This window comes from Elgaria multicarinata, chromosome 10 (genome assembly GCF_023053635.1).
Source record: "Elgaria multicarinata webbii isolate HBS135686 ecotype San Diego chromosome 10, rElgMul1.1.pri, whole genome shotgun sequence".
Taxonomy (NCBI): Eukaryota; Metazoa; Chordata; class Lepidosauria; order Squamata; family Anguidae; genus Elgaria; species Elgaria multicarinata.
The window spans coordinates 50,624,057-50,648,470 of record NC_086180.1 but is presented as its reverse complement, the minus strand read 5'-3'; the positions used below and the strand labels follow the sequence as shown (position 1 = coordinate 50,648,470).

The 24,414-nt window shown below is 39.3% G+C and overlaps 1 protein-coding gene across 6 annotated transcripts in view; it reads right to left on the bottom strand.

The window, feature by feature from the left end:
* The window catches only part of TRIM2 (tripartite motif containing 2), a 68,944-nt gene continuing 44,530 nt past the window's right edge, over positions 1 to 24,414 (bottom strand). For all 6 annotated transcript variants that reach the window (XM_063136012.1, XM_063136010.1, XM_063136008.1 and 3 more), the window contains exons 7-12: positions 19,421 to 19,524; positions 17,274 to 17,441; positions 15,446 to 15,614; positions 10,506 to 10,576; positions 4,977 to 5,117; positions 1 to 4,266 (exon numbers count right to left, since the gene is read on the bottom strand). In XM_063136012.1, coding sequence (XP_062992082.1) covers positions 4,114 to 4,266; positions 4,977 to 5,117; positions 10,506 to 10,576; positions 15,446 to 15,614; positions 17,274 to 17,441; positions 19,421 to 19,524 — 806 coding nt within the window. In that variant the 3' untranslated portion in view covers positions 1 to 4,113. The remainder of the gene's footprint in view (positions 4,267 to 4,976; positions 5,118 to 10,505; positions 10,577 to 15,445; positions 15,615 to 17,273; positions 17,442 to 19,420; positions 19,525 to 24,414) is intronic.

The following is a 24,414-nucleotide window of genomic DNA, read 5'->3' as shown; positions in this document are numbered from 1 at the left end:
TTATTCATTTATTTTTATTTGGGTGGGTGTGTGCATGATAAAAGATACAACACATTTGACTCTGGATTTTCTTATCGTTCCAACACAAGGTAAATTTTTCTTTAAGCTTTCTTTGTAGGATAAAGCATAAAAATGCCATGGCACACATGAAGCTAAACCTACACACAAACAGTCTTCAATGAACAGCTTTCATCCTCAGCCTTAACTTGACAAGTTTATCTTTCTTCTAAACAGGAGAGGGTGCATGACTCTGGTGGGGAAAAATAACTAAGATCCTTCAGCATCATTTTCAGAAAGTGCAAGCCTTTATAGCATTCTTTACACAAAACATATGAAACTGGCTTATAAAGATGGAATGTACAAAATAAAATAAATCATTCATTCCAAGGACTGGAAGAGTACAACATATGAAACAATTCTAGCGCAGGGATATTACAATGCACAATGCACATTATGGAACATTCCCATGTCATAAAGCAAAAAAAAAAGAAAAGCATCAGGGTTAAGGCTGTGTTGCTCACAAACATCCATTGAAGTGTACATTCATCAGAAACTACCACCATTTTGGGATCATCCTACACTACAGTACAAACATCTTCCATACATTCTCCAAAAAACAAACTTCTTAAATCATTGATCACAGTTTATCTTTAACAGCATTTTCAGTGGACATGATCACTTTGTTCCCTGCTGTCATCCATAAAAAACAACAACCACAACCACCATTTTTGCACACAACAAGCATAACTTAATGGGCACTTGTTTTCAGTATGGCAACACTAGATCCTTAATTATTAAAAGAAAAATTAGCTGTAAAGTTGAAAGCCCTGTAATGTTTACGAAGTTCAACAACAGTAGACCATTTTTTTCTTACATTACTGAAACTTTAAATCAGTGTAAAAACTTCACTAGTATTTTTTTCTTTTTTAGTTAAAAAAACACCCCTTCAATATACAATGAGTATATCCAAAAATGAATTGACAGTATTTTTAGATTTCCAGCAACTATTTGCTTTGAATAAATGCATGTGCACTTGCACTGCTCGTGATGTTTTACCACTCCTTACTGCACCTTTGAGCACCACCTGACAAAAGAGGGATGTCTATAGTGCAAACCTAAACTAATATTACCAAGAATCCCTGGGGCAATTTCTGACTGTTAATCCAGCCTACATTTGCAAGGAAGATGTGCCGTTGTAACTGTGGATTTGGCAGAGTAGCAGGGTTGAGTCTGACTTGTTTGTACCAGATATTTGTTCAGATATTAGCTATTAATTCAGCAGAACAAACACTGTAATTCTGACTCGTCAGGAACAAAAAATGTTCTTTTAAAAAATGTTACATTTCTGTAGTGGCAGTCGTTTTGAGAAATCTTTGATCAGTTAACTGGGCACAGGGCAGAAATGTTTTGGTGGTTTTTTCCTGCTTTTTTTAGCAATAAGCATTAGAAAACTGGTGAACAAGAAACACTTTGATTATTGCTAGCTAATTTTCAGATGCTCATTGCTACACCAGTCTATTTTTGCCCTGTGCCCATTTGACTGATGCTGTTAAGCTTTCAATGGCATCTGGCAAGGATCTGCAATCTAACAGGGTTCCAGACTAGCACCAGTTTATAATAGTGTGCATCACCAATAGATTTTACAGAGTCTTAACAATTCATCAAGGAAGAACCAGGATCTAAAAAGTTATCGAGGGGAAGGCCACATAACCCCTTAACATGTGTTAGCTTTGTTGGAAAGGAAAGAAGCAATAATTCAAATCTGATGCAAGGTAGTACGTACAGCATTACTAAGTTATTATTTACTAGAATTAAGAAACTATTATTTTGGGAAAGCTTGGACATGTCTGCATGCATGAAATGGCCTCTCTGTGTCAGTTAAACAATGTAGGTTCTGATGTTTCCCTTATACAATTCACTGGGACCTGCTTCTACACAAGTTCCTTAAATTAAGCAGGAGTACAAAAGACCACAAGTCTTCCCTAGAAGAGAAGAGAAAACCTGGTGGGCAGTACTTCTAATTCCTATTTAGATCATTGAAGGATTTGGCTTAGTACCCTTTTTTAAATTCAAGTGAAGATTTTGTTTTGTCACAAGAACATCTGTATAAAAGCACAAGCATCTAAAACTTGTAAGTCAGATTGATTTGAGAATGTGTCTTGAAAAGTCTATAGCAATAATGTAAGATTTTGTGAGTTCCTTTACATTAGAAGCTCAATAACAATGTTGAGACAGCTTAAGGTTTTTGTTTGTTTACATGGTTAATAAATACACATAAAATCATAAATAGGATATTCCTTTTCCCCACAGAATTTAAATAGCATTCAAAATGGTTCAGTGTCCAAGACTAACAGTATCAATTGCCTTTCCAGACACTTGTTTGTTCATCCAGGAACTATAAAATTAGATTCTTGGTGATACTCATTTTAAGAGGATTATTTTAAACAGTACGTGAAGTTATGTTATTCTTACAGAGAAGGAATAAAAGACTGCAAACATTGCTAATCGATGCCTAAGTTAATTTTCTAGCTGTTGAATTAAGGGCTGGCTCTGTCATTGTTTTTCTTTTGCAAGTCTTCTAGATGGATTCATTATATAAATAAGCATCATATTGGATTCTACCCACCCCAGATGTTCAGTCTGGCAGATATTATGTTGCTAGCCTGACTGAACAAGAACAAATGCAAGATTATTTCAGATACTGGAGCCACACTGATCACCACGTCTTCTTGCATACGGCTGGAGACAGTACACGACCTCACAAGGCTTGCTAACAAATTTGTTTTCTACTCACTTGATGTAAAAGGTATTCCAAATTGATGCTCCTTATCATTGCTGGAAATGACTTAAAACACAACAGGAAACATGTTGAGCATACTGATGTGAATCTAATGAGTTTAAGTTGCAAGACGCATGTGGGAAGTTGGGGGTGTGGGAGAGGAGAAACACTTTTGGACTATCCTCTCACACAAAAGGGCTGTAAGTATTTTTGGTTGATCAAATCACCTATATTTACGTTCCTCATTCTTTGTTCTCGTATTACATACACATATGATGAAGAAAATTATGAACTGGATTTGAAAACCCTCTTTAGGCATCTTACACTCATTATTGATTTTATGCTCAATGTTTTTGGAATTTAAAAAAAAGTCTGCTTTGGTAACCCTTTGTTTTTACCCTCAAATACTGTCAACCACCAAACTTCCTTTGGTTGTACAAGATAGTTCTCTGATGGAATCCATGTGTGGCTTGTTACCCCATGTGAAAATGAGTAACTGAACAAAATGGTCTATTTTCACAACTGTAATAAGTACCTGTATGAATCTGTGACGTTAGATCAGCAGACGTTTAACTTAATTGGCTATTGAATCAGTCTGATGTTAACATGATCCCTATAAGAGTGTATTTCCAGAGTTTTAGAAGTTTCAGGTTCCTGGGAAAGCCTTCCAACACAGAGAGCAGTAGGAAAGTTGATAAACATGTACATCAATCCCATACAGGACAGGAAGTTTTGCATTGATTAAGATGTGTTAGGTCTGATAGCTAGTACAGGAAGAGTTAACCATATCTCTTTATTACTAAAAGAAACTACTTATTACAGTTACTAAGACTGAAGAATGTTACAAGTGTAATACCTACTATAACAATGTGATCTAGAAGTTTCCCAGACTTCCTGCTGGGTTAAATAATGCTTGACATTAACAACTTTCAAATTTGGAAGTTTTAAACAAGCGCTCCCATTCACATGTTGAATAAGCCCCTTTAAATAAGGTAGCTTTTAAAAATTTTCCCCTCCTTCACGAAATTAGTCAGTCAAGTTATATAAGTGCCTGATCTACAAGCCACAGTTCACATTTCTAGTATTCCACTGTCTTTGTGAATTCAGACTGGAGAGGGGGCGGGAGAAGAGGGTCTTATTTATTAATCCTTCAGTGCGGAACATATGAGGTGCAAGTCCAATGTAAACAAGGTAGGTTTGGAAATAAAACAAAAAACTGGAGACTCCTCTGGTGTTAAAACTGAAATATTTAGGAGTAGATATCCTTCACACAAAAAGAGCTACGTTGCCCCTCAGAAGCCAATAACTTCTTGAGCATGATCCAGCTCCAGCGGTTACTGTAAGTATCGATAGACTTTGAAGCAATGATTGCCAGAGTCTGCAACTACAACGTGACCATCTGAAGTAAGGGCCAAACCTTGAGGACCATAAAGTGGGTCAGCAGATGTATTTATATACGATAAAAATGATCCACTTCCATCAAAAACCTGTGAAAAGAGGTAACGAGAACATGCATCAGGCAAAGAAAGCTAACCCATACTGTGTGCACGTTGTAGTTAATGTGCATAGACAGTGATAACAGCGCACATGAGGTATAGAAAATGTGTGTAAGGTTACACGGGTTCTTGCCTGTTGCCCAAAGAATGTAAATGGACCACATTCCATATGTTGCATGGTTAAATATGGAGAGCCTCCACATCAATTTTGTAGTTTGCCTGGGCAAACAATTGCTAAACGGAAACTGCCACTGTCCCATTGTACACATAAGGCCCAAGAGTGACTTTTAGTAGTTTAGGCTGGTTCGCCAGCTGCAACCCTTTCTAGAGAAAGCGAACCTGTCTCAGCTGCATCCATATTAGACTACTATAATACACTGTATGTGAGACCACTTTTAAAGACAGGACAGGAACGTCATCTGTTAAAGAATGTCAGAAGAGTTCATGGACCACACAGTTATTCATGCCTGTGTGTTGCAATCGTTACCTGGGAGTAGCCCCCACTGAAATCAGTGATACTTACTTCTGTGTAAGCATGGATATGATTGTGCTGAAAGACATTTTTGTGATAGAGTTAGAAAACTATGTCTTAAGCCCTGAAGGCCAGTGTGTGTATGGGGGGCGGGGAGGGGGCGGCGGTGCCTATCCAAACAACACACATCAAACTAAGCCTACTGATTTGAAAAGTAAAGTTTTTCTACCTGTATTCGACTGTTTCCCCAATCTGCTACAATGATGTTTCCATTAGAATCTACAGCTACTCCTGTTGGAGCATTGAACTGCCCATTTCCTTCTCCATTTGAGCCAAACTTCAACATGAATTCGCCTTCCTGGTTAAACACCTGTATGAGTAAGAAATTTAAGAATCAAGTTATATAATACCTTATATAGTACCAGATGATGAAATTTAAGAGCCAAAGACAAGAGTAAATTATTCTTCATCATCATTATTATTATTATTTTCTGAGGCAATTTAAGGTGAGACACCCCATCGCCAACAATACTGCTTGTGGAGGAAAATTATAGCAGGTTACATAAGAATGAACCAGCAATTTTTTTTTTTTAAAAAAAAAAGGAAATCCATGCTCCATAGCAGCTAACTTACTGGCAGAGTTCCTGTTAACTATGAGACTTTGGATCTCTCTCCTTCTATAGTTGGCAGAAAAGAGGTCTACTTTGCTGGATTGAAACCCTTGCTTGCTTATAGCAGTGGTTTCCAAACTATGCTCTTGAGACCGAATGGGATTCCTCAGAAGCTTATTATGGATTTCACAATGAGAAGACCAGTGATGGCGGACAAATCTTCCCTGAAAATTGCTACTACTATTTCTCTGCATTGTACAGCTGCAGAAAAGGTTGGATGCACTCTCAGTTCATGCAGAAACAAAATCATTAAAAAAATTCTGGCCAGCAGAAATAGACTATGAGCTCCATCACACTTGCATGTTTGCACTGGTTTACCCTAGAATTATCTGCCCTCATTTCCATTCACCGTTGCGATTTTACATTTCATTCATCTTTATACCTCTCCTCTCGCTGTTGTTTCATTGAGATGCACTCTCAGATCTCCTTTGTACCTATAAAGGAGGTACCTCCTTTGTACCAGATCTCCCTATAATACATTGGTTGGTGGTAGTTGGACACCTCGCCCTGGAGAGGGATGCAAGGTTGTACATCTTCAAGTTTATAAACTACAGATCTTCTGGTTCCCTTACCCAAGAGTAAATCCCAATGATTTCAACTGCATTTACATCCAATTCATACTAAAATCCCATGCATGCTTACCTTTGAGTAAACTCCATTAAACAGAGACAGACTTACTAAAATATAGTTTACTCAAAGATAAGCATGCATGGGATTTTAGTATGAATTGGATGTAAATGCAGTTGAAATCAGTGGGTTTTACTCTTGAGTAAGGGAACCAGAAGATCTGTAGTTTATGAACTTGAAGATGCACAGCTTCAAAAGAATGGAAGATTGACCCTGGACACTTGAGAACTACCAGGAAAATGGGTTTAAGGGGGGAAATTTAAAAAATCATTAAAAAAATCAAGGAATGAACCAATATGATTCAAACTTGGCAAGCTGAAAGCCCTCATTAAGAGCTATCACTGTGCCAATTTTATCTATCTTTAAAACTTATGCAGATATAAGCATTTTTTAAATTTCCATTTAAAAACTTCCTTAAAATAAAGGGATGACCCAATCTGATTCAAACTTGGGGTGGCTAAAGCCCTCTTTAAGAGCTATCACTGTGCCAATTTTGATCTCTTTATCTTTAAAAATGAGGGAGCTGCAGGCAAGGAGGGGGCATCCACATTTCTTTTAAGGTGAAAATGTACCCCTGGTCATGCCTACTGAGAAATAAGAACATGAAGTAAGTTAAATGGGACCTCTCTCCCTCCCCCTTCCCGGTTGAGTGGAAAATCATACTGCCCTCCTCTTTTGTTAGCTAGCTCACTCTTAGACACACACACACCCAACAAAGATCGGGATGGTCGATAGAACGCAACCACAGAAATACACAGGAGGGAGGAGAGCATTTATTTCACAGGGAGGGAACATAATCCAGACTTTCTGCGCTCCAAAAAGAAATGAAACATGGAGGATAATATCCGAAATGAGTGCAGGACATGGACAACATCATGTGGGCTGCAAAACTGCATACCAGGCAGGGGGAGTGTGCCCTAAATCGCTGGTGTGATGGAGCCCATCATCAGGTTTTATTTCTGCTGCTGCTGAGGCTGTAATCCTATCTACCCTTACCTGGATTAAGTACCATTGAACTAAATAGTTTTTACTTCTTAACAAATGTGTATAAGATTGTACTGCACATCTCTGTTTTATTGTGTTTTTGGTATGCTAGATCTTGACAGATTTTATATGTGATTTTTTATTGTTATAAGCTGCCTTGAGAATTTTATGAGACAAGTATGGGATATAAGCTTTTAAATAAAACTAAAAAATGTTTAAATCCTTTTCTTTATGTCCACTTTTAAAAATTAGGGCCTCACAAAGATGGGCTACCTTTAAAGAAAATGGAAAGCTTTTACTGATATATAATGGCCCTGTTCAGAAGACACCTTAAACAACCATGGTTAAGGCTTTTTTTGTTAACAAATAACCTTAACCAGGAACACTATATCCCAACATGAAATACTATTTTTCTCTACATTCTTCTTGGAAGGTTTATATTAATAAATACCATATACTTTGTAATGTCTCACTCCTGATAAGTCATTCAGATTTATTCTTATACGGGAATTTATTTTGAGGATGTTGGAACATTGCTTCCCCCCTCCCCCTCATATTGTATAATAAAATATAATGAACTGGCATTATTTGCTTATTTTTAACTACAATAAGCAAGTAAATAAAATAAAATAAAAATTAGGGGCTCCAATCCATTTCATAACAAACTTAGAATACAATACATATTTTTCATAACAATTGTAATGTAAAAATTACCCTTTTTTGCAAGCTTTAGTTGCCCTACATTTTGTATTTTATATATTTATTAGCCGTATTTATATACTGCTTATTTCATTGAAATCCCAAAATAGTTTACAAAAAATCAAAAACTGCACATGCACATACATAAACAAAATAATATCATGAAACTGGTACAAAGAAAATTCACGACTGGGGGATTTGTTACATTTATATTCCACCTTTCCTCCTGGGAACACAAGGAGGCATACATGATCATCCTCCTTTCTGTTTTATCCTTACAACAACCCTGTGAGGTAGGTTAGACTGAGAGTCAGTGATGGGCTCAAAATCACCCAGTGAGCTCCATGGTCAAGTGGGGATTTGAACCTAGGCCTCCCAAGTCCTAGTCAAATGCTCTAACCACTGTACCACACTGACTCTTCAACAGATAGACTGTTCTATGTAAATGAAACGAACCCCTAATTTTTATTTTATTTTATTTACTTGTTTATTGTAGTTAAAAATAAGCAAGGTTCCTTGGAGCTAAAAAAAAATTGAAAAACTGCTGGCATATAGGAGAATATATACTGTAATCATACAATATCACAATTACAAAGAAAGGATAAAAAGTCCTCCACTTCCATCCCAACACTACTGGGGAAGTGAGGAAGGAGAGACGATATCCAGCCACAGTTGAGTGTGCTTTGAAATTAATTTGCTGGGCTGCACACTTGGAGCCATGAACTTAATTCAGATATGCTTCAATTTTATTAGTAAGTCCATAATAAATCCCTTTCCGTTTTCAATTGGACGTCTTGCTTCTTTATTTTCTTGTTTGTTGGAGCCTGGCCATAGACCCAATAATCTCTGTCATTATGAGGAAATCCTGCATTGCTAAACAATTGCTGCTTCTAAGGGTGTAGATTTATCAAAAGAGTAGCCCCCCTACTGCTAAGCTATGCCAACAATCCACTTTATGGACTCTCCTATTTCCTGCATAATTTCAGAAGCCTGTGAAAAATGGTTTCAATTTGCAACTGGACCTTTTAGCTCCATATTACGCACTTTTATGTCAATTAAAAGGAAAACAGAGACCCTAAAATGGACATGCTACATTTTGCTGACCAGACTACCAATATTTTAGGTTTCCCTGGGGCTATCTACACGCCGGGGAAACCCCCGCAGGCACAGCTTCACAGCCACTGTGGGGCTTCCCTGCAATGCTCCAATTTGGAAAAGTCAGGATTTACCCCGAGTTTTTCCAAAGGGAGCGACGTCAATCCAAGGCCAACCTAGGGGCAGTGCCTGGTGGAAGGTGACCAGCGATTGGTCACCTCACACCAGGAAGAAGGGGGACTCCAGGACCCAGATGGCCACCCAGAAACCCCGTGTTCCTTCCTTGGTGTCGGAATTACCTGATGCTGTGCCGGGAGAGGGTTACATGTCTTCTATTCCTGTTAAGCCACCTACTTGCTCAATGGATTGACACCATTTGATCTGCTAATTTCATTTCATTTCATACCAGACATTTCCCCATATCACTTATAAAATGTTGCATGATTGTTTATTTTGATGCAAGTACACAGGTTGGAAAAGCAACCAAACGATGTTGGCTCTAGGACACTTATTTATTTATTTACTTGATTAGTACCTCACTTTTCCATCAAGAAAATGGAGTTCAAGGCAGCATAAGAAAAATATATAGTAAAAACCTGAGTAAAACCTCTAAATGATGCCTCTACTGCACTGTAAAACACACTCGTTTCTTTAAGACTTGGAAAACCCCAGTATAAATAGTTCAAAGTTAAACAAAATATTTCATTAAAGATAAATAGCATTTAGAAATAAGCACAAGTTATTAATTTATACTAGAAACTACTTATCAGACATCTCCATGATTGCTGATACTTGCCCCAGAGGGTTTGAATTTTAATACAGGCCAACCTATTACATTCTTCTTTTCAACTATGGCATTTTCACCAGAATGCTATAACCACTGTCTACTACAGCATTTATGAAAGCACTCAGAAAATCTAGTTATATCAAAGTACTTCTCCTAGTCTGCCTTTCCAAATATAAGAAGAGTATAAGGAAGTTATAAATCCATTACATAGCAGGGCTGTAATGTGTAGTAATTGCAACGCTTATGTGATTGCATGGTGAGATAATGCCTGTCACAGAGGGCCACTTAACATATTACAAAATTCTTACACGTGGGACTTGGAAATAACATATGACTCTTGGCTGTAGGTGAGTTGTTTGCATGTAGAACAGGTACAATCCCTAGCATCTCCAGGTAGAGCTGAAAAAGGCTCCTGTCTGAAACACAGGGAAGCCACCGTGAGCTAGATAGCTAGAAGGGCTGACTTGGTATAAGGTAGCTCCCCATATAATCCATGACACAACTGAGTGTCATGACATTCGTCTTCCATGCAGAAATTTTGCAATATGTTACATGGACCAGATTAACTTGAATACTTGATCACCTGAACAGAGTAAAATTCTCCAAGCATATATCCCGCGACAATTATTATGTCAAAATGATGGTGTGAAATGTTTTATAGAGAACAACATTGTACTTCTTCAACCAACTCTAAGAGAATATATATACAGGCAAAGCAAAAGACCCAATCCAATTATTTTTCCCACATCAGATAATTCAATCTTGTTGGATGACGCTTTGGAGGTAATTAATCCATTCTCTCACCAGAACCTGTGAATTTTATTAAATACTGGAGTAACAACTTTTATGTATTAACTGGATTGTACATATCCTGAAAAACTAATACCATTCCTACCTTGACAGAGTGATTGTGGAAATCAGTAATAATAATTTCATTATTGTGGTTAACAGCTGCAAAATGAGGGCCTGCAAAAAAAAAAAAAAACACCAGGAAGAAATAAATAAAAAACTGTCCAGGAAAGAAAAAAATGTTCGAAAGTATGAATGATTTTTTCAGAGTTTGGAAAAATCAAAAAGCTTATTATTATTTTTACAAGTAAACATATTTTTATCCTTGCAAAATATTCCATCATCAACATTGATTGGAAAGAGCTATTTGTTCTTTATAAGCCTGGCATGATCTTTTACTTATGAAATACAGGCCTAGGATTCTTGAACAGCAGATATACATGTTGTATGGTAAACCAGTTTTGAAACCAGGAGGATTTTCAAAAAGTAGTTGATGATATGGCTTAAGAACCATTCATTGAAACAAAAAAGTACAAACATAAGCCCTTGAATGCATGTGAAGTAGCTTTTAGATACTGGCCAAAGTATGTTCAAAGTACCACTCAAAATTGCTGACGTAATTCATGAACTTGTTTCAGTCTCTTAATAGAAATTAATTTAGCCATTGTAATACAATGCATGATTTCTCACAAATGTATGAAAGCGGTTTTTATTCATCACGTGTATTTTTAGAAATGTATGTGTTAAGAAAAATGGAATGTGTGAAAATGAATCAACTTCATTTAAACACGTACATTAATTAGTGGGATATTATGGCTTGTAAATCCCATGGAATCCAAGATCATAGGAAAAATTATATTAGGAAAAAAATACTCAACAACCAGTATACACCTGCACTTTTCTCTTATTGTTCTAGCTAAGGTCCAACAATATGCTACAGTAAATGCATCATTTGGCCTTATTTTTGAAATGTATAAATAGCTGTGTGGAAGTCTTAAGGTATCCCTGTGGGTAGGGATACCTTAATTTCTTTCTTTTGTTATTTTGGTGTCAAAGATTTAATCATATTTGGAAACAAGATGATTTTTTTTCAAGGACAAACATTTGAAATAACAGGTCTGAGCACAGTTCAGGACTTTAATATTAATAGCTAAGGACCCCTGTAAGGCCAGTAGTAGAAGTTGGGTAGCCTTAGTGATGGACCAAATTTGTCTTTTGGGACCAAATTTCAACACCTCTGAAAATGGAGAGGGAATGTATGCTCTTTTTGTGGTGGGTGGGCACATTTCTAAGAAATGTTTTGGGGCAGGAAGTAGGCTTAATTTATTGTACAGATGGTGGGTGGGGGTCAAAGGTAAGCTTTTCCCTATTTTTTTACACTTTGAAAGGAGCTTTGCTGATCTCTTCAGTGCGATCTGGCACACTAAGAACATGGTCGGAAAGTACATAGAAGGCTGTGGAGCAGGAAGCCTGGCTGACAAGACTATTTTTAAATTGTAAAAAACCAAAACCAAAAAACCCCAGCAACTTATCCTCAAACACCTGATCTGTAAAGTGAAGTTATGTCTCTCTCTCTCACACACACACATACACACACACACTAAGTTCTCAGAAATGTCTCCTGCCCCCTCGCCCTACCAATGGTCAAACTCAGCTTAGCCAAAACCTATCAGCCCAGCTCTGGTCAATACCCAGTTGTGAAGGCAACCGAAGTTAGCCTTTGCATTTAATATGCAGGATTTTGAAAATGCAAATGGCATTAGCTGGTGCAGGGGGGAGGGCTGATATCAGAGCAGCTGACATCAGAGCAGAATGGAGGTGGAATTTATCTTCCCCTGCTGTGGTTGGTTGTAAGGAAAATCCTTTTCTAAAGCTGGAATTTCTTTGGGTGTGCGTGTGTGCAGAATCCCCAACTGGTGCCAGATTGGCACACTTTCATCCAGTTGTAGTTCTTACAACCCAAGCCAATAACCAAACCAGAAAATAATCAGCTAACTAACTCAACAAAAAAGTGAACTTGAGCAACTGCATAACTACTCTGGAGAATAAATTTAAAATACATTTGCTACATTGCCATATTTAAATAGTTTTGACTGGATTTTCCCCACTTAGATTTTCATTTTAGTACAACATCAGCATTAAGCAACAGATCATTTAGAACTTATTTAACAGATGCAAGTGAATGGGAATTCTTTTTACACCTGGGATTTTGAACTGTAATAATTAAAGAATTCATCATAGTGTTCAGTGAACAACGTTTTTAGAAATGATATGGTAGGTAAACCACAAAAGTCAGAGCATGGGTATGTTCCTGCAGTTTTTCCTGAAATATTGCTTCTTCCCATTTCAGAGCCCCAATAAACTGGGAGAAAAATTAGATCCACATTTTGTTTAACCCTGTACCACTTCAAAAGCATCATTATTAATCTGAGAGGGTTAGGATTTTCTGTCTCATTATTTTATATTGTTCCATAGATACTTTAATGGGCAAAATATACTTTAATTGTTCATAAATGTTATAAATAGTCTTTTAAAAAAGATATAATTGCAAAGCAGAATTAGTCCATCACCAACATGAGAATTTTGAAACATTGATATGGTGGCCCCCAAAACAGAGATGGTCCATTGAATAATGTTATGAAAGTAGGATAAGTGTCTATTGCACATTGTCCTTCCTGTCTATAGCAGAGGTTGCATAACTAAGAAGTATGGCTTATCAACACAGTAGGCCAAAAGGAGGGGAAAATGGTATCCAACCCATTTTTGATCTTACCCACTGTGTGTTGGTGAAAAAAACTTCACCAAACGGATGTATCCTTTTTGCTGGAGACAGGAAATATACTGGATGGAGTTACTACAATGCTCAAATTCTGCACTGAGCTATGCCAGCGATACATTTCAGCAGTTTATCTCAACATAAAAACATTATGTTTACATGATTCATTTATCCCGGGGTCGTCTCTAGGTTGTCCCTGTGCATCCAAATGATGCACAGGGGATCCCAGGGTGAACTGGGGAGGACCACAGACTTTCCCCGGGATAACTGAAACTGGGGATTTCCCGGTTTTCCTGCAGTCCTGGGACAACCCCGAGGACCGTGGCTGGTGTGGCTCAGCCTCCTGGGTTATCAAACAGGCACAGAGCTGTGTGGGGTGGCTCCGTGCCCATGGGGGTGGGGTGGCAGCAATTTCGCCATCCCTGGGGTGGGGTGGGGTGGACGCAGAGTTTGGCAGGGGGGTTAACGTCTTTACTGCACACGTGGGGCTCCTCTTAAAGAAAAATGGTGCCCGCAAAGTCCCTCCTCCCTTCCGGGAGTTGCGCAGCCGTATAGATGATGGGGGTGGGGGAGGACTGCAGAAGCAAGTAAGTCCACAATCCTCCACCCTCCCTCCCGCTACACCCTTAGGTGTAGATATACCCTATGTCTGCATATGATGAACTGCATAAATAAATCGGATGTGCAAATGAGTTTCAAGCTACATGCACCCCCTCCGGCACACACATTTATTTCTTAAAAATAGTCTGGGAAGATGGAGAGTCAGGGCAGATGAAGGAGACTGCCCCACCATTCTCCCTCAGGTTGTTTTTCAACCCAAGATCACACACACAAACACCTGCTTTTTCACCCACAGGAGATAGGGTCCCTCTATCTTCCTTATATCTTTGTTCCTTCAGATTAAAAAGCAGCAAGGGAATGGTAGTTTTCAGCTAAATGTGACCAGCAGGGGAAGGGTTAGGGCACAATCCTATGCTAGCTGGGGATCCTGGGAATTATAGGACATTCCTCACTCCAAACATGCATAGGATTGCACCCTGAAGCAGTTTCTCTCCATCTGCTACAGCTTGGAACCTGCTTGGGCTGATTTCTGCTGCTTCTTTTTTCAAATAAATGAACAAAATGGAACTTTGCATAACTTGTAGCCTGAGCCTGAGAGACATTCGCAACAAGACAGGTGGTAAATTACATGATTTCTGCTAACTAGCCATTTTGCATTGCAATTTCTTGTGAAACTGTATGCCTCATTTTGCAAAGCATTTACATTCTATTGTCTGTAGACTTTTTCTCATGTGCAGAAAGAAATCTCCTCACTTATGAAACCCTATTAAGCACTGATTAGTATCTCCATAGTCTTTGAGGATAAAATGAAGTCTAGGGCATTAATGGGCAGTTACCTGAAGCATTTTCAAGCACAGGCTAGTATCTAATCAAGACCTGTACAAACTCTGGCACAGAACATAAGACTCTAATTGCTCCAACAGATTAAACATTAACTGTAACGTGAGCCACAAAGACTGTCTTTAGTATTGCCAACTAACACAGTGTTTGGGAACACTACCTCAGATTTATTTGTGTATCTTGAAATTTTAGTTTATGTATAGTGATATTCATTCAGCATACAACAATCTAACAATATTAAAAAGTATGCTGCTTATTTCTTGATCACATGTTACTGAAAACCTGTTGTACCTTTTATATATTGTGGCCTTGTCCTAAAAGAGGGGACGTAAGACTGTATGTCTCCCATTTTAGGACAAGGCCACAATATATATAAGCAGATTTCAACAATTCAGCTTGTCATGGCAAGTGTGGCACTACTCTCTGGCAAATGTGACGAACAAGCAGCCCTCCTCACAACTTTGAAGCTGCCAAGGTGAGAAAGGATCATCCCAGCAGTTTCACGGTGACCTTCCTAGTTCCAAGTTGGGAGGAAGGCTGGGGGTTGTTTAGCAGTTATGTGGCAAAGGCCTGCAAGGCCACACCAACAAGCCCTCCCTGCCACCCTTCTCTGTTCTGTAACAGGAAAGGAAGGAAGGTGGTGGTAGTGGTGGAGTGAGTCACTGCTGCCTTGAACACATTCATGCAGCAATAGCCAAACTGGTTCCCTCCTCTTCCCAGTTGCCTTTCCTCTGCAAAACATGGGCAGGAGGTTGGCGACTACCATTTTTGGCTTGGCCAGTCAAAAATTGTAGACCACCGCACATAGGTCAGGATATTGCTTTTCCAGAATGTTGAATTATCATTGCATATTAAACCTTAAGCAATACCTGCAAACTGTTTGTCTCCATTGCCTCGGCTTCCAAACCTGGTCACTATTTTCCCATTGGGCTGGAAGATAAAGACACAACAGGCTTTGTTGTCCACTACAATGATGTGCCCATTGCGATCCACAGAAACACCTTTTGGTCCCATGAGTTTTCCAGATCCAATTTTTGTCTACAGGAACAAAGAAAGAGATTTAAGCTTCCTTTTAACACACAAATATCTGGCCATGGTAACATATGCCTTAGTTATATCACATTTGGATGACTGCAATGTGCTCTACTTGAAAAGTGTCTAGAAACTTTAATTAGCCCAGAATGTAGGTTATTAACTAGAGCTGCCTATTGGAGGCATGCAACTCCTTGGCTGAAACAGCTGCACTGGCTTGCAGTTTGTTTCTGAGCCCAAATCAAAGTTCTGGTGATGAATTTTAAAGCCCTCCACAATTTGGGATCAGGATATATGAAAGACGGCTTCCTCTCATATGAACTTGCCCTCTGGATCAAGTGGAGCCCTCTTATGCATTATATCAGCCCCAATGGTCTATGGAGTCACACCATCGGTCCATCTAACCCTTCCAAGGTATGGTGAAGTCCTCTCTTTTTAGAAAGGCCTTGGAATAAGACTTGCTAGCCCTATCTTTGGCTGTTTGTTAATTACGCTGGTGCTGTTAATTATTCTCTGGGATATGTTTTTACCTCGCTGTTTTCATGCTGGTTGTTTGAATTGTTAACAAGTTTTCATGTTGTTTATTTAAAATAGATACAACCATCAGAAGCCTCCTGTACCAAATTCATAGCATACAACTGTTTGATCTAGTAGTTTGCTGATGCTAGAAACATTTAGAATCTTCTTCACAATAATTGTTCCTGATTTTCATTAAAATACTTCATACAAGTGAGACATTTTGTGTAAATAGTCAGGGGGCTGGAGAGCTTTCAAACACTGGAGGTCCACATTGGTATTTCACTCTGGAGAGAGTTCAGGAGTGGTTGGCTCTTGACCATATTTCCTCCTCTTTTCTCTGATTCACTGACTGGCACTCATAATTTGTATGTAGCCTCTGATTGCCCCCTCCTTCCACAAGCTCGGACTTGAGGCTACTTCAGAAATGCCTGGCCCTTTAAATTCAGGGCTGTTGTTCTTAAACTGCTCTTTGCTGGAAATTAATACCGATTTTGTTTTCAAATGGTGACCGAGCCTATCTTACCCATCCCGTGAGCCACTGAGAAGTGAGAAAAGTCCTTTAATAGTGTACTTCTATACATGTCTGCTCAGAAGCAAGTTCCACTGTGTTCAACAATGGTTTCTCCCTAGTAAATGTATTTGGGATTGCAACCCAAATGGGGTATTTTCATCCTCTTGTGTAGGACAAGCTACTTAGCTTCAAGGGGCATGTGTAAACCATAAACACACTCTACCCACTGTCCTGCCCTTCTGCTCTCATCACTACTCCTCGTGTATTTATAGTATTAACCCCCAATGAGTTAACCCTATAATCCACAAATCCTCCTTAGGATGTTTGTTTGTTTGTATGCAGAGAAGATTCTGCAGTAAGTTAGTACAAGAGTTTCAGTGCAACCTATATGCTTTTCAGTCAGAATCAGGGCTAAAGTTTTTTTTAAAAAAAATATTTCCACCCATTTCAGAATAAACAAAAAAAATTCATCAATGTCCATTCAGCCATTCTTTCCTGCATCACCATCACTTCTTCCAGTCAATTAATACAGGATTAGAATTTCCATCCATTCTTCAATACCAAATTCTTAACTGTAAATTTAAAGATGAGAGGTCTGGTTTTCCTTATATTTTGCATACGTACTTTAAACTTACCTTAAATTTCCCATCAGAGGAGAATATGCTAACCCATTTATTATCATAGTCAGCAATAATGATGTCACCACAAGGATGCACAGCCACTCCTGTAGGCCGCTGTAGCTGACCAGGAGACCTTCCCCGGATACCAAAACGACTCTTGAACTGGCCATCCGTGGAAAATATCTATGTGGTTTGTGTTTGTTTGTTTTTTAAAAAAAAGGTATTTAAAAAATCAGATAATATGCAATTATACTCGTGATTTAGACGAGACACATGACAAGCACTGACAAGGTTTCAGCGTACACACGGGGCTCTGTATGCACAAAGACTTCCTTCTCTGTGAGCAGAGAAATATTCTACAAGTAACATGGATAACCTTTATGGATACATAGAGCATTTAACTTCACAGCAAAGAATAGGAAGCCTCAGCATTTGCAAAGCTCTGGGTTCTGAAGTACTATTCATTTATTAGAATTCCCTCTATCTCTGAGATTTAGGCTGTGTGCATGATTGCTTATGTAGCCAAAATGGCACCCTCTATGCACAAGAGGGAGCTATCAGCAAGTTTGGGGTTACCCCAAAGTTTGGAGGAGTACAAAAAGCCTTTAGGGGAAAAACACCTGAAGAACAGCCTAATGAGAACTGAGCATGCTCAGTGGGAGGACCAGAAAATTGGGGAATGTGTAGAACAGAGAGATTGGCATCCTCAACAGGAGCAGCCCACACCATAAATTTTGTGGAGGTTCCACTCATTCTTTATTTGTTTGTGTATTACATTTATATCCTGCTTTTCTTCCAAGGAGCTCAAGGTGGCATAGGTGGTACTTAACTACCCCCATTTTACCCTCACAAGAAGCCTGTGAGGTAGGTTAGGCTGAGAAATAGTGTCTGGCCCAACATCATGCCATGAGTTTCATGGCTGACTGGGCCTATTTTGCTGACTTAAGGACTGGTTCACATATTATGCAGCAGCACATGCATATCTGTCACCACCTGTTCACCTACTAAAGAGCCACAGTCAGTCTCTGGTCATTGGCATGTATACAGATCTGCAGGACATTCAGACCCAGAAACACACCAGCACACACATTTTTTCAGGGCCGTACAAAAAGGCCTGTATGTATGTACCAAGGAAAAGAAAAATCTGGTTCTACAGAGGCCCATACACCATTGAGTGGTAGCCAATTGTTCCTCTCCTACTGTAGTGCAGCAGTACCCCAATATGGGAGTTGAAAAGCCCTCCTGTTTGTCTGAAGAACTGTATACACCAGAACTTAGCAATGGCTTGAAGCATCCTTCAGTTGCAATGAGTTTAGGGAACAAAATTATTTGGGTAAGATAACAGTTTGACACCTGTCAAAAGAAAAAAAGAAGGAAGGAGAAGGAAACTCATCCATAGCTATTAAATTACCAGTTTTTTAGGCAGAAATAAATTGAGACCCAGGCTTTAAATCAAATTCAAGGTGTGGTTAATACATTCATGTGAGCTGCTAAGTGTGAAACCTGCCTCAGTAATTAAGGACGCAATCCTATACGGATGCCCGTCAGCCTCCGTATTCAGAGGATGACAGGCATCCTATGTGGGGCGCGAGGAGCTTGGAGGTGATAGTCTCCTCCATGCTCCTCTCACCCTGCATTTTTGCTAGATGGGCAATTTTGGGGTTCTGAAATGCAGACATGAAGGAGGCTGGGGTGGCCAGAGGATTCTTCAGAAGCCAGCTGCTCCAGTTTCCTCCTCGCCCTGCTCACAGAGCTGCCCCCTTTCCCTCCTCTCTGAGCTTGAGTTTGTGTACTCATAGAGTCAGCTGGCGCACTTCTCTCCACACAGGCTTCAAGGGGAAGGGGACAGGGAGCTTGGAATCCTGGGTCCGAGGTCAGAGCACTTTCTCCAACCTTGGATCCAGGAATCCAAAACATCCTATGTCCCCTCCCCAGGTGCTGTCTAGGGGCCAGAGAATTGCTTTCACTGATACAAAAGACCAAGTGGGGACTAGAACCCGGATCTCCTGACTCCCAGTCCAACACACTGTCTCCACAGCATCATTTACGATGAATCCCATAATCTTGCTGCTTTTCAGATAACATGATTCTCCTATGCATTTGATCAGTCCTGTGTCTTTATATAAAGATCTGTAAATTGAAAAGGAGAAAAGTTGGCATACCTGTACACATTGATTATTGCTGTCTGCTATTAATATTTTTCCATTTGTAGATGCAGCTACTCCCTGAAGATTTGTAAACTCCCCTTTGTTTCTCCCTTTGGTACCTAAAAGTAGATGAGAACACAAATAAATGGAAAAGGAAATCAACTAAATGGCTGCAAAAGAATCATTCCAACCCTTTATTTCTGACACAAAGCCTCATCTTTGTGCTTCTTCCTCCCTGATGATGGAAGCTAAGTTGTGGGGAAAGGAAACAGGATTCACAAGGGTGGGGCAGAGGAAAGAAACCAGAGGCAGAGAAGGCTGGGTACAGTGGAGAACTGGCAGAGAAATGGGCCAGATCTTTCCAAAATGTCAGAGACATTTCAGAGAAACCCCAAGCTTTCTCCAAGCCCAGAAAGAACGAGCCTATTCTAACTTGGGAGTAGGGTATGGGGGGAATGCAGCCTTGTGAATCAGCTCATAAAAGATTAATTTGCTCGCCTATAGAGTTGTGCAGAAAGAGTGGTTCAGATCACAACCACCACTCTATTCTTCATGGGCGTTCTCTGTGTCTATGGAAGGAAATGCACAATTGTAATCCTGCATACTTCCAGCTCTTTTGAGCCACACACCCCTCCCCACTGATCGGGGAGATGTTGGAAGCGCTGAATTAATCTCCTCCCTCTCATTGGGATATTGTGGAAGGTTACTGCTGGAATACTGTCAATCGGTGAAACAGAGGCACTGCTCAGGTGGGAGGACTGCAGCAGGACAGGTAGCGGGGGGAAGACTCAAGTTACGCACAGTAGCTTAATAAACTATGCACAGTAGCGTATTTGTCTGATCGTCTGCGGGACAACAGTAGTATATTTTCAAAATAAGCTACTATGAGTAGCTTATTAACCCATCATGGCTTAAAGTGACTTCTGAAGCCAACCGCAGAGTGATCCATCCTTCCTCTGCCAGCCTACTGGCTATATGAAATTCCATACTTTCATCTGCATGGAATTCTTTATTGCCTACAGTGATCAGGCAGGCTGTTAAATATAACACAATGAAAACAAAGAAAAAAGAACTTTCAAGATTGAACAGAAAGTGAAACTATAACATCTGCAATGGTCAAACAAATAGAAGTAACGGGTTGGGGAGGAATTCTGGTTTTTTTTGGGGGGGGGGGAATAACTTCCAAGAGTTATTTGTGAACTGCCCAGAGAGCTCCGGCTATTGGGCGGTATAGAAATGTAAAAAAGAAAAGAAAAAAGAGTGAGCAGACAACCAGAAAGAAATTGAAGATGACATTGCAGCAATTTAAGCCAATCCTTTTTAGTTTAGTGTCCTCACACATTCCCTTGCATGCCTCATTACTCACTAAGCTCCAGTTTAAGGAAAGGATATTTTTGTTCCTTTCCCCATGATTTTGTGAAAGTGTGCACCAAATTTAATGCAATGTTTTAATTTAAGTTTTCAATGGTGATACTGTACTGCATTGTATTTGATATGTTTCATAATCACTTTGAAAACTGGGGTTGGAGGTCAAACCAGAGATTTTTACTTGAGAAACATAGAATATTGTCTTCAACGTGCCAACCCACTTTAACTCCAATATCTTAATTTTTGAAGCGGAAGATTTTGTGTTCTCCTCCCTACTTTGAAAATGGATGCAGGCGTTCAACCTCATGTACAAATATCAGCACCTTTAACTGAATGCAGACAAATATAAATTTTCTTTCCTCTCCCATCATAAACAACCACTGATTCTCCAAGTAGCTTACTCCAGAACTCTGTTTTCTTCTGTGCAATACTACTAAAATCCTCACTTTTTAACAGAGACATTTTGTTGAGAATAAAGCTTTCAGAACGTCTTGACAAATGCATTCAAAAATATTGACAGTTCCTCAAGAGATAAAAAATGCATTATTTTCTATTGATTGATGTAACTGTTGCTGGAGGGCAATGTTCTGCAACCATTTTGTGTGTTTCCTCTTGAACACCTTGCCACAAAAGACTACAATTTGTCTGGGAAGGTGAGCTAGTGATGATTTTGCAAACTAGGATAAATTGTCATTTATTGAGATGGACAGTAGAGTGTCCATACCCCTCTATACAATAGTGTGAGACTTCCTGAAATCATTAAATGTTCAGTCTTTCTCTGAGTCCCAATTTAATAAAAGCCACACTATCATATATTGATTGGCTATGGAAAACCTTGGGATTTCAAGTGATCTTTCCAAGAAGTACTTTAAACTCTTCTTAAAGCTTAGATTCCCCTTCTTTGTTAACCAGGAACATGACACCTTTCTATAGTTAAATTATTGTCATTTGTTTACTTTCTAAATAAAACTTCATTTCTGGAAAAGCAGTTCTGATCTTGTCTCTGTTGTCCTCTGAGTACCTTACGTGGGCATTCTGCTACCTGTAGTAATCCAAATTTACTCAAGCTATATTACTTTGAGTCTGGAAAACATGCTAATTCCTGGACTAACTCTACTGGATAGGCAGAATAGAGCCAGAGCTGCAGTGGGAAATGATTCGTTGCACATTGAACTAAATTCCCCTCAGTCATTTGTGTTCTGGAAGGGCTTATTCACTGAACACAAAGAAGTAGTCTGCAGATATCTATAGAGACACATCCCGAGCAAGTGTACTAAAGTCTGAGGAACTGAGGCAGATAGAAGTGACAAAAGATGAAGTTCTCAACCTTATTGACAAATTGAAAGCAAATAAATCACCAGGTCTGGATGGTATCTATCCTAGAGTTCTCAAAGAACTCAAATATGAAATTGTGGACCTCCTCACAAAAATATGGAACATGTCCCTAAGCTCAGCCTCTGTACCAGAGGATTGAGATGGCCAATGTAACACCAATTTTCAAAAAGGGATTCAGAGGGGATCTCGGAAATTACAGGCTGGTTAGCTTGACATCTGTTCCTGATAAATTGGTTGAAAGCATTATTAAAGACAAAATTAGTAAGCATATGGAATGACATGTCCTGCTGAAGAAGAAACAACACAGCTTCCACAAAGGCCAGTCCTGTCTCACTAATCCACTAGAATTCTTTGTGAGTGTCGATAAACATATCGGCAGGGGTGATCTTGTGGACAATGTTTACTTGGACTTCCAAAAGGCTTTTGATAAAGTCCCTCTTTAAAGACTCCTGAGCAAACTTAGCAGTCTGGGAACAAGAGGAGAGGTCCTCTTATGGATCAGTAACTGGTTAAAGAACAGAAAGTAGGAATAAATGGTAAATTCTTCCGATGGAGGGAAGTAAATAGTGGGGTCCCACAGGGATCGGTACTGGGACCAATTCTTTTCAACTTGTTCATAAATGATCTGGAATTAGGAGTGAGCAGTGAAGTGGCCAAGTTTGTCGATGACACCAAATTATTTAAGATTGTTAAAACACAAAGGGATTGTGAAGAGCTCCAAAGGGATCTCTCCAAGCTGGGAGAGTGGGCATCCAAATGGCAGATGCGGTTCAATGTAAGCAAGTGTAAGGTGATGCACTCGGGGGTAAAAAAACGCAACTTCAAATATAACCTAATGGGATCTGAGCTGGCGGTGACTGAACAAGAAAGAGATCTTGGGACTGTGGTGGACAGCTCAATGAAAATGTCAACCCAGTGTGCAGCCACTGTAAAGAAGGCAAACTCCATTATAAGAAAAGGAATTGAGAATAAAACTGTATCATACTGCCTTTATATAAATCTATGGTGCAACCACACTTGGAATACTGTGCACAGTTCTGGTCATCACACCTAAAAATGATATTATAGAGCTGGAAAAAGTGCAGAAAAGGGCAACTAAAAATGATTAAGGGGCTGGAGCATCTCCCCTATGAAGGAACGTTACAACAACTTGGGATTGTTTATTTTGGAAAAAAGGAAGCTAAGAGGAGACATGAGGTGTACAAAATTATGCATAGTGTGGAGGATGTGGATAGGGAGACATTTTTTTCCCTCTCTCAAAATACTAGAACCCAGGGTCATCCCATGAAGCTGATTGGTGGGAGATGCAGAACAAATAAAAGGAAGTACTTCTTCACACAGCACATAGTGAAATTATGGAACTCACTACCGCAAGAAGTAGTGATGGCCACCAATTTGGATGGCTTTAAAAGGGAGTTCGATAAATTCCTGGAGGGGAAGGCTATCAATGGCTACTAGCCCTGATGGTTGTGTGCTATCTCCAGTATTCGAGGCAGTAAGCCTGTGTGCACCAGTTGCTGGGGAACATGGGTGGGAGGGTGCTGTTGCACCATGTCCTGCTTTGTTGGTCCCTGGCCAATGGCTGGCTGGCCACTGTGTGAACGGAGTGCTGGACTAGATGGACCCTTGGTCTGATCCAGCATGGCACTTATCTTCATTATTTTACTGAGTTATTTTGTTCAGCAAGTGTCATGTTTATGACTTGCTGAAAAATAACTTCATTAATGAAGTTTTGAACTGTGTCCTTTTAAAAAAAAACAAGAATCACAGGTCCTTGAACTCCAATCATGAGTGATATCAACAACTGCCCGCACATGTAGCAACACTAAATTAAGATCACTGCTTGGGAAGCGTTCTCATCTACCATTTGCTTCATAAAACATAGACAAAACCATTAATAAATATATAGGGGGAAGAAATGCTCAAAATAGTTTCCTATTTGTCTTTTCTCCTCAATGTAGTTCTTAGAAATATTGTTTCAGAAATCCTGAACTTTATATGCAATATAGATGATTGAATTTTTCATTTCCAGATCTGCAATAGTTTGGCATAGAAAACTTGACAGAAATTTAGCTTTTTTAAAAACAAAAAACAAAAAAACTAAGGCCCATTAATATGGCTCATTTATAGTACATTTTATTTATTTATTTATTTATTTAAGGATTTTTATGCCGCCATTCAGCCAAAAGGCTCTCACAGCGGCTTACAAAAGTATTTCTTGACAGTCCCTGCCCACAGGCTTACAATCTAAAAGACATGACACAAAAGGAAAGGGGATTGGGAGGGAGGAGGAGAAGGGGGAAAAG